Source organism: Sturnira hondurensis, unplaced genomic scaffold (assembly GCF_014824575.4).
Source record: "Sturnira hondurensis isolate 20B ecotype Veracruz unplaced genomic scaffold, ASM1482457v3 Scaffold0007578, whole genome shotgun sequence".
NCBI lineage: Eukaryota > Metazoa > Chordata > Mammalia > Chiroptera > Phyllostomidae > Sturnira > Sturnira hondurensis.
Window position 1 is genome coordinate 2,319,981 of NW_028080209.1, and position 10,432 is coordinate 2,330,412.

Sequence of the window (10,432 nt, forward strand, 5' to 3'; positions counted from 1 at the left end):
CAGAAAAAAAAAGAACAGACAGAAAATTGAACTGTACCGAAGTCCGACAACAACGAACCATTCAACCAGACCAGTAAGAGGGACAGAGTCGGCAGCCTGCAGAGAGGGGTCAGGGCAGGAAAAAGTGGTGGTTGCCGACTGACCCAGGTGCACAAGCGGTAGTTGGCAGATCCCAGGCATGGGGTGGCAATGAGCAGACCCAGTGAGAGCTGGATCTGGCTGACTGCAGCTGGCTGACCGCGGTCACACATTCACATGCACATAAACCAGACAAAAAATACGAACAGTGAGACAGACCGCGCAACCCAGGGCCCCAGCAATGAGAATTAAAGTCTAAAAGCACCGACTGAAAAAGCTTTCGGAGGTTAAGGTGCCGGGAGAGGCTCCCAGCCTCACAGGAGAGTTCGTTGGAGAGACCCACAGGGTCCTAGAAAGTATACAAGCCCACCCACCTGGGAACCAGCACCAGAAGGGCCCAATCTGCTTGTGGGAAGCAGCAGAGAAGACCGAAATTCAAGAGAGAGAGCTGAACAAATGCCATTGCTCCCTCTCTGACCCTGCCCCCACATACAGTGTTACAACTCAGAGAGGGGGGTTGCTTCACCCTGGTGAACACCTAAGGCTCCACCCCTCATACATAATAGGTGCGACCCGACCAAAACATTATGGCTCAAGGAGAAGAACAACTCAAAGCCCCAGAGCCACAGTTCAAAACACTGGTGATCAGGATGCTCACAGAACTGGTTGATTTTACTCATAAATTAGATGAAAAAATGAAGGCTACACTAACTGAAATGAAGGAAAATGCACAGGGAACCAATAGTGTTGGAAACAAAACTGAGACTCAAATCAATCGAGTGGACCAAAAGGAAGAAAGAAACAACCAAACAGAAAAGAAGGAAGAAACAAGAATTCAAAAAAAATGAGGAGAGGCTTAGCAACTTCCAGGACACCTTCAAATGTTCCAACATCCAAATTATAGGGATACCAGAAGGGGAAGAGGAACAGCTGCAAGTGGAAAACTTATTTGAACAAATAATGAAGGAGAACTTCCCCAATCTGGCAAAGGAAGGTCTAGGAAGCTCAGAGAGTCCCAAAGAAGGTAGATCCAGGGAGGAACACACCAAGGCACATCATAATTACATTAGCCAAGATTAAAATGAAGGAGAGAATTCTAGAAGCAGCAAGAGATAAGGAGACAGTAACCTACTAAGGAGTTCCCATCAGACTGTCAGCTGATTTCTCAAGAAACCTTACAGGCAAGAAGGGGCTGGAAACAAGTATTCCAAGTCATGAAATCCAAAGACCTACATCCAAGATTGCTCTATCCAGCAAAGCTTTCATTTAGAATGGAAGGACAGATAAAGTGCTTCTCAGATAAGGTCAAGTTCAAGGAGTTCATCATCACCAAGCCCTTATTCTATGAAATGTCAAAGGGACTTAAAAGAAGATTAAAAAATATGAACAGTGAAAGGACAGCAAACTCACAGTTATTAACAACCACACCTAAAACAAAAGCAAACTAAGCAGACAGCTAGATCAGGAGTGGAACCATAAAAATGGAGATCACAAGGAGGGTTAGCAACAGGGGAGTGGGAAGAGGAGAAGGAGGGAGAAGGTACAGAGAATAAATAGCATAGACTGTAGGTAGAAAATAGACAGGGAGGAGGGCAAGAATAGTATGGGAAATGTAGAAGCTAAAGAACTTATGACCCATGGACATGAACTAAAGGGGGGGAATGTGGGAGGAGGGGGTGTGCAGGGTGGAGGGGAATGAGCCAACTGTAATGGCATAACCAATAAAACATATTTTTTAAAAAAGCTATATACCCCAAAGAACTGAAAACAGGTACTCAAAGAAATACATGTACACACATGTTCATAGCAGCATTATACACAATAGCCAAAAGGTGGAAACAGCTTCAATCTTCACCAACAAAAGAATGAACAAATTGTGGTATAACCATGTACTGGATTATTCACCAATAAAAAGGAATAAAGTAGTGATACATGCTAAACAATATGAATGAACCCTAAAAGAGACCAAAACACACAGGACAAATATCATATGGCTCCATTTATTCCACTTATTTGAAATATCCAGCACAGGTACATCCATAGAGAAAGCATTCAGTTTTATGAATGACAGGGGAGTAACTGCTTAATGGGTGCCAGGTTTCCTTTTGGGGTGATGAAAAATGTTTTGTCTAGAGATGTAGTTGCACAGCACTGTGAATACACTAAATGCCACTTCATTGTGGTTTAATTTTGTTACGTCAATGTCACCTCAATTTTTAAAATACCAACAATATTCCCCAGAAGATTAAAAAAAATCTGTCATACATATATACAGTGGAATATTACTTGGCCATAAAAAGGCATGAAACATTACCATTTGCAACAACATGGATGGACCTAAAGGGTATATGATAAGTGTGATAAGTCAGAACAAGACACATATCATTATTTCAACTTACACGTGGAATCTAAAGAACAATATAAATGATCGAACAAGACAGAAACAGACTCATGGCTGCCAGAATGGAGTGGCATTGGAGAGGTAGTGATAAAGGTGAAGGAATTAAGAAGTACAAGTTGGTCATGGGCATTTACATACAGCATAGTTCAACAGTGCTGTAACTATTCTGTATGGTGCCAGGTGGGTAACAGAAACATCGGGGGTGGGTTGGGGACACTTTGTAGAGCGTATGACCACTAACCACTATGCTATACACCTCAAACTAATACAAAATAATACTGAGGGTAAATTATAATTTAAAAATAAGCACAAATAAAAGTTAATAATATTCCAATTCAAAAATAAAAATAAGCTCCATGTCTTGTCACAACTGATCCTATTAACCACATTCTAGCCAATCCAGTCTTGTAGGTGGCCCTGCTCCACCTGCTCCTTCCCTCACAGTTCCACTCAGGAAATACCCTCTACCTATAACACACTGCTTTTTCACCAATTCAAAAACCCTCAACCATTTCAAAGCTTAACTTCTAAGAAGACAACTTGCCCATAGCAGGTACTCAATCTTTGTGAATTACTGGTTCTATTTGATTCAGTCCACTCATATCTATACTGATATTTTACTCATTTAATTCAGTATTAACATATGAATGTTTCCTTCTTAACATCCTGAAACTTTTTTCTGATAGTTTTCAGGCATGCTCTTTTTCTACTAAGCAAATTAAGATTTGCTTACCACACTATCTTCTAGGGAGTCTATCCGACACACATTTGTTTAAATACTGTCTGGTTGACAGTTTTTGATGTTATATGCTAGCCAAATTTTTGGGGGGGGGGAGTGGGAAGATGAAAGGTGGTATAGCCCTAGCTATACTGGAGATTGGTTCTAGCTTGATAGATGATCAGAAATTCAAGTCCCACTGCAACAGGACACTAAAAGACTTCCTGCAGGACAACAATTTACTTTTTCTTTTACCATGTTCCTTTACAACTAAAATTAACCTGTGTGCTTTATTTGTAAACTTATTTATATTATCCCAAGTCCCAACTCACATGTGCCACTCAAAAAAGACCCCCCCCAAAAATGTGGAAGAAATGTCCAGAGCAAGAACTCCCAGCTTCCTTAAAAATGCAAGACTGCACAACAGTCTATCATTGAATGTTATATAATTCTTCCCTACCTTCTTCCCGAAACTGCTGCTTGGCATACATTGTTTTAAGAAAACCAGTATTAATATCAAGTTTTACCTGTCATAAAGGGGACTTTTCCTAGATTCACCCATGTTAAACAGAGAGTGAATCAGAAACACATTAGGCAGGTCACTGAGAAATGAATTAAGATCGACACTGTGACAACATCAGGTGAGAGGCACAACTGATTTTCACATTTAGAAGCTGATTTCACTTCATTGTGTAACAGTGGTTACAACTTTATTTTATTGCCTCTGACAATGTTGAGATAGTCACTAGGACACAGTTTTACAAAAAGTTTTCCCCAAGTTACTTTTCTAGAAAACAAATGTTTTCTAGAAAACAACTGTTCCATCCATGATGGGCATGCATATGTAGTATTCCAAAAAATACACACTGCTTCAAGAAACATACCTTGAGGCAACCTAGGATGTTGCAACACTAAAACTATAAAGCCCTACCCTAATGAATAAGAGGGACAGAAACCGTCAATGTTGTCTATAAGCTAGTGAAAGATATTTTATTTACACATATATTAGAAATAAGGCCAATACTAACTCTAAGTTAATGTCCTCTAAAACTCGAGACATTATTTGCCTCTTGCCATAAATGCTAAAGTACAACTCATTTTAAAAACATAACAGAGACAAATGGCTTTGAAGGCCAGAAGTAAATTTAAAATCTTAACAATGAGCCCTGGCTGGTGTAGCTCAGTGGACTGAGCTCAGGCCTGCAAACCAAAGGGTCACCAGTTCGATTCCTAGTCAGGGTACGTGCCTGAGTTGCAGGCCAGGTCCCCAGTAGGGGGCACTCGAGAGGCAACCACACATTGATGTCTCTCCCTCTCTTTCTCCTTCCTTTCCTGTCTATCTCAAATAAAATCTTTAAAAAGAAATAAAACAAAATCTCAACAATGAACTGTACATACAAAATTGGTTAAAACTACATTTTGTAAAAAACTATATTTTATTATGTATATTTTATCACAAATTTTTCAAAAATCATAAGCTCTCCTCTGACTCTAACCCCTAGTTTCCCCTGAAAAAAATATACAAATGTATCAAGACTATATTAAAGGGTGAGAACTCATTAAATTGACTGAGTTTACATTATAAATGGTTGAAAAGTTGTAATGATTTGAATAGAAGCTTTCTGACCCCTTAAGGGTAGTGTTCATTAGACATTCTCCATCTCTAAGGTAGGCATAAGAAAGAAAAAAAAGCTTAAATTTCCCTGGCTAGTGCAGCTTAGTGGATTGGGTACCTGCCTGTGAACCAAGGGGTCACTGGTTCAATTGCCAGCCAGTGCACCTGCCTTGGTTGCAGGTCAGGTCCCCAGCTGGGGGTGCAGAAGAGGCAACCCATCAATGTTTCTCTCACACATTGATGTTTCTCTCCCTTTTTCTCCCTCTCTCTAAAAATGCATAAATAAGATATTTTTAAAACTTTTTTTAAAAGCCTACATTGTAGTAAGAGAGACTTTGTTTTGACAAATTCTCACCAGAAAAGTAATTAAACATAATAAGGTATCATGTAAATCTCTGCCCTCACGGATGCAAAAATAAGTTATCCTGGAAAGTTTATATGCAATTTCTGAAGGAAAAACTGGAATGAAGTACAGAATCTCTTAAACGAACTTCCAGTTGTTTTTTTTTTTTAAAGACTTCACTTATTTCTTTTTATAGAAAAGCAAAGGTAGAGAGGAAGAGAAACAACGATGTGTGTCTGCCTCTCACATGTCCCCTACTGAGGACCTGGCCCGCAACCCAGGCATGTGCCCTGACTAGGAATCAAACTAGTAACCCTTTGGTTTGCAGGCCCAAGCTGAATCCACTGAGCTACATCAGCTAGGGCCCAATTTCCAGTTTTAGAATTCCAGGTTCTATATTCACAGCCCAACAGTGTCTCTGCAAGATATTCCACCTATGAAGTAGGGGAAGGTAGAAAATCGTATGGGGGTATAAATGGTAATAGACAGGAAGACCTGGCTTAGGATAGAGAACACACAATACAATATACAGATAACGTATTATAGAACTGTAAACCTGAAACCTATACATTTTTATTAACCAATGTCATCCAATAAATTCAATTTTTAAAAAAGGTATTCTACCTACACAAAGTATACAAATCTACAAAGCATTTCAGTTTCACTACAGATAATGAGTTTTTTCACCATTTCATATATTCGGTTTATGTACTCAATTGGGAAGTAAAAACTGACTACTTTTCTTAGAGGCAATTCCACCATTACTGCTGCCATGGTGGAATACTTTCATGGCTGCCAGCACAAGTATAAACACTGCAAAATGCTTAAACTGAAACAATACATGGTTCTAAACTAAATAAATAGAAATAGCTACATAAAGTACACCCAATCTACGGGAAAAAAATCTTGTTTACAGGGTACAAAATTTACAAGGCTAATACATTCAATTTAAGTCAGCTTTCCAACAGCTTCTTAAAAAGTTGTTACTAACAACAACAAAAAATCTTTCTTTGGAAAACAAAAACAAACTCTTACCAACTCATTTTAGAAGACTCATGGCCTTCATTTAAAAATAACTTAATTTGCCACATTATTTTTTAATAGACGTCACAGAGAAGCAGTCACTTATGAAGTCACAGGATGGTTCATTACCTTAAATTCAACAGGTTAACCACAGCAGTTGGAGATATGTTGCCAACCAGTACTAGGCTTCCCCAACAGTTTCCAAAGTTAGACATTAAATGACACTCAATAATTTCTAGAATTTAGAGATTCACTTAAACAACACAAATATTTTGACTAAGTATGTATCCATTCATGTATGTGTTTTAATTCGATTATATTAATTATGATGGGTATTTGTCTAAAACAAAAGTCTAACAAGACAAATTTAGCCAGGTCAACATGGGAATCAAAACACAATACTGAATTATGGAGCTAACTGCTGCCATTAGAAAAGAGTAACAAGCTTACTACTTTCAGTTCATAAATGACTTTTTTTCCATTTTATAACCAAAGAAAACAAAAAACATGGCTTCTACCACCAAAAAAACAAGTTAATGAGTCTTAAAGCTGAGTGATAACTTAATTGCCTGGATTCCTAAAGAGCTACTGACTTCTAACTGCTTTAAAACCAGAATATATTTTTTCAATGGCTCACTCCTTTGTTCAGAAATGTATCATACCTTGTATCACACAGAGATAACATCTTGTCAGAAAATATGCTACTCTGTACCTTGGAGCTTAATAATTTTTATACAAATTCAAATAAAAATGTATAATGCAAATGTAAATTTTAAATTACTTTTTTCTCACCCACACTGGGCCTCGCTTGTCTTTCACAACACCTAAAAACAATCTTAGCTGTTAAATACACACACACACACACACACCCCTCAAGCATATAAAATTCATCACACTGGTTTTGTAGCCATAATAATTGCACTAGCAAACACTGACTCTAAAGAACTAAAAACTTATTAGGGCAGGGTTTAAATGGTACAACTCACAAGGGAGTGGGGAGAAATAATGATCCTCCTCTATCAAACTGGCAGCAACAATATGCCAAGTTTCCTTTGCTGAACTAGTGTAAACAAGGAAGAAAAAGGGCTGGGGTGGGAAAGAAGGCAGGCAAGAGAACCGCCTTCCTTAGGACAGCTTTCTAAATTTCACCCGTGTAATACCTCTTCTCAGTGTTTTCAATAACCCCATCACTCTATTTAAACAACATTGATTGGTGTTAAGAAAAATATTGTAGATTATAGTCCCTGCCTAAAATCATCCTGAACATAAAAGATAGAAAGTGCTGCTGACAAATACTTCTTTAATTCTAAAGACTAACTCCTGCATTCGATGTCTCAAAGAGTTTTCTAAACATCTAGAAATTCAATCCCACTCTTCCTATAACAATCAACTTTAAAGATAAAATAATAGGACTGTCCAATGATGCCACACAGAAAAAAATTCACATATTACTTTAGGTGCAGTCGCGGCTACAAGGCTCCCATTAGTAAAACGCGCATCATTCTGGGTAAGGCTAGATGAGGAATGGGATAAAGACTAGGCTTACAGCCTCTTTTTTTCTGGCAGTGCCTGAAGCATTCAGTGGGCAAGGAATAAAGGGGAGGATAGCTGTACAAGTGATGCCAAGAGAAACAAGATTCCACATGTCAGGGGACTGCCCAACAGAGAGAGCAAAGGGCATTCATCCCATGGCTTTTGACCAAAGAAAAATGAATTGCTTTACCTGAAATCTTTTCAAAGGAAGTCTATTAGTCTCCACTTTCTCACTCACCCGGAGTGAACCCGACAATCCCTCCTCAAAGAGCAAGAGGAAGCCTTGCTTATCAAAAACAGCAAGTGCTACGTCCAAAGCCAAGAAATACTCCTTTAGTCTAAGTGCCACGGTCTTCTGCCCCAATTTCAGTCTTCTACAAGGAGACTCCAAGCTAAAAATTCCTGGTTCCCAGCCTAAGTCAAGTTCTCCATTTTCCCAAACAAATACAACCAGCTTTCCTTCGGATAAGCCCCTCTCCATTCCGGAAGTCTGGAGCAGAGGTTCCCAGTCTGTCCAGAAAGTTCCCTTCCCCAAGATAATCTCCTTTCCTTCACTTCTCTAAGGTTGTTCCCAGACCCTGCCCCAGGTCTAACACTCCCAGTCGTCCGTCAGCCGATTTACTAGTAGATCCCACCACTCCCTGGCACAACTCTTCTGAAAAACCTTCTCTCTAACCGTACTCATTAGCCCTCCCCCTTAATATTCTTCTCCTTTTCCCTATCAGTCCTTGAATGGAAGGGGACACACACATACACAACACACATATTTGTTCTTCTCAGACCAAATTCCCAAGTCTTTCCCGCGCTCCAGATTCCTCCACAGCATTTAATACTCTCCCGGAGTTTCCCTTCATCCCTGTCTTTCTCAGCACCTAACTCCACACCCGAAGCTTTTTTCCACTCCCCAAATTCATATTTCCTGTGCTTTCTACTCTTAGCCAACAACCACAGCCTTCTTCCTCCCAAGTCTACCACTATGACGCCTCGAGACTCAGGTCTTTTCCTCTCTTCCCACGTTCCACGGCCACTAATACTTCACAGAACCTCAGGGCCCTCCCCCCGCCACGATCTCTCTTCCGCCCCTCCTGCCCTCCGTGGCCTCCAACAATTCCTCGTACGTCCTCTCGAGCCTTGCTCAGCCCCCAATTTCTCCCTTGTCCCTGGGGCTCCCGCACACGCTTTCTCCGCCCTGGGAAGAGAGGTGCCCCTCAGAGCCCGCCCGGCCCTTCCTGCTGCGGGGTTCTGATGTCCCTTCCCTTCCCTTCCCCTCGGGGCCCCGAGGCCGCTGACAACGCTGGCGCGGCGGGGCCGGCTTACCAGTTGGTCATGTCCAGGAAGAAGGCGCAGCCAGCCGGGTTAAGCTGGAAGCCGAGCAGCCGCTGGAACTCGGAGATGAGCACGTCCTTGTCGGTGGTGCCCAGACAGCTGAACTTCTGCATCAGCTCGGGGTCCAGGTCCACGTCCATGCCCTCCATGTCTAGGGCCGGACACCCGCTTCCCCACCTCCTCACAACTGAGCCGCCGCTGCGCCGCCGGGCCCGGGGACCAGGAGGGGGTCCGCTGCTAACTAGCGCCGCGACCCCGCTCCTTTGAAGTAGGCCCCGGGCCTCTCACCGCCTCATAAGGGTAAACTCACTCAGCCACTCTCTTGCGCGCTCCCCCCCTCCCTCCCCCCCCAACGCCGCCGCCGCCGCCGCTGCCGCCTCTTCTCTCGCTACTCCGCCACCTCCGCCTCCTCCCGCGCCGCGCCCACTGCGCAAGCGTCGCCTGCTCCAGGCCCCGCCCCTTCCTCTCCCAGAGGCCCGCCCCTCAGTGGCGTCACAACCCCGTGACGTCCCCCGCGTGACCTCACCGCGGTGAAACGAGGGGGCGGGAAGTGGGAAGGAGGAAAGGCTCCGCCCAGCGGCGGGAGGCTGGGGGTGACACTTGGCCTGACTTACGTCTCGCCCGCCTCCCTCCTCTAGGGGCGGAGTTAAAGCCCGGTTTGGCATGGAGTAGCTCCCGGGTGTTGGACAACTCCACCATTTTGTAGGTGAAGAAACTCTTGCAAAAGTGTGTGGAAGAGCAGATACTATGGCAAGGTCAAGTACCGAAGTGTACGCCGGTACCCAGTCCTCCCAGCCAGGAGTATCCACTTCACGCTGGAAGGACTTGTTTGCGTAAGTTTACAGAGCTGCTTTCCCAGAGGGGTTTAGTTGAAAATCCTTGGTTTCCCACCGCCCTGAGTGGTGATTACTACACTTCATCACAACGGTTTCTGTATTTCAACAGTAGTAGCTAGTCTGAGGAAGTAAAGGAGGCCTTGAAGAAAACCTTAATGACAGTTCAAACGGACAACATACATAATTGGTCAAGACCAACCCTGTCAAATAAAGGTTAATGTGAATTTGGCATGTCTTGTTCTATTTTTAAAATAGAAGGCAAAGCATTACTGTATATTCAGGGGTGTCAAACTTATTTTCACCGGGGGTCATATCAGCCTTGCAGTTGCCTTCAAAGGGCCGAATGTAATTTTTGGACTGTATAAATGTAACTGCTCTTTAACAGTTAAGCAAGAGCTCAGTGCTGCCACTGGGTAGAAACAAGGTGCCTGGTGGGATAAAAGTAGGTGGAGGGCTGGATTCAGCCCACAGGCCTTGTGTTTGCCACCTGTGGTATATATGGTACACCTACCTGGTCAAGGTCCTGTTTCAAGATCAGAGAATAAGAAAGGAAGCATAG

At 42.4% G+C, this 10,432-nt stretch overlaps 1 protein-coding gene across 2 annotated transcripts in view; it reads right to left on the bottom strand.

Moving 5' to 3' along the window:
* ILRUN (inflammation and lipid regulator with UBA-like and NBR1-like domains) overlaps positions 1-9,386 on the bottom strand; it is a 100,273-nt gene extending 90,887 nt beyond the window's left edge. The window contains exon 1 of one of the 2 annotated variants that reach the window (XM_037052804.1): positions 9,029-9,386. In XM_037052804.1, coding sequence (XP_036908699.1) covers positions 9,029-9,186 — 158 coding nt within the window. In that variant the 5' untranslated portion in view covers positions 9,187-9,386. The remainder of the gene's footprint in view (positions 1-9,028) is intronic. The other variant, XM_037052803.1, reaches the window with a different exon arrangement.
* Positions 9,387-10,432: the final 1,046 nt, after the last annotated feature.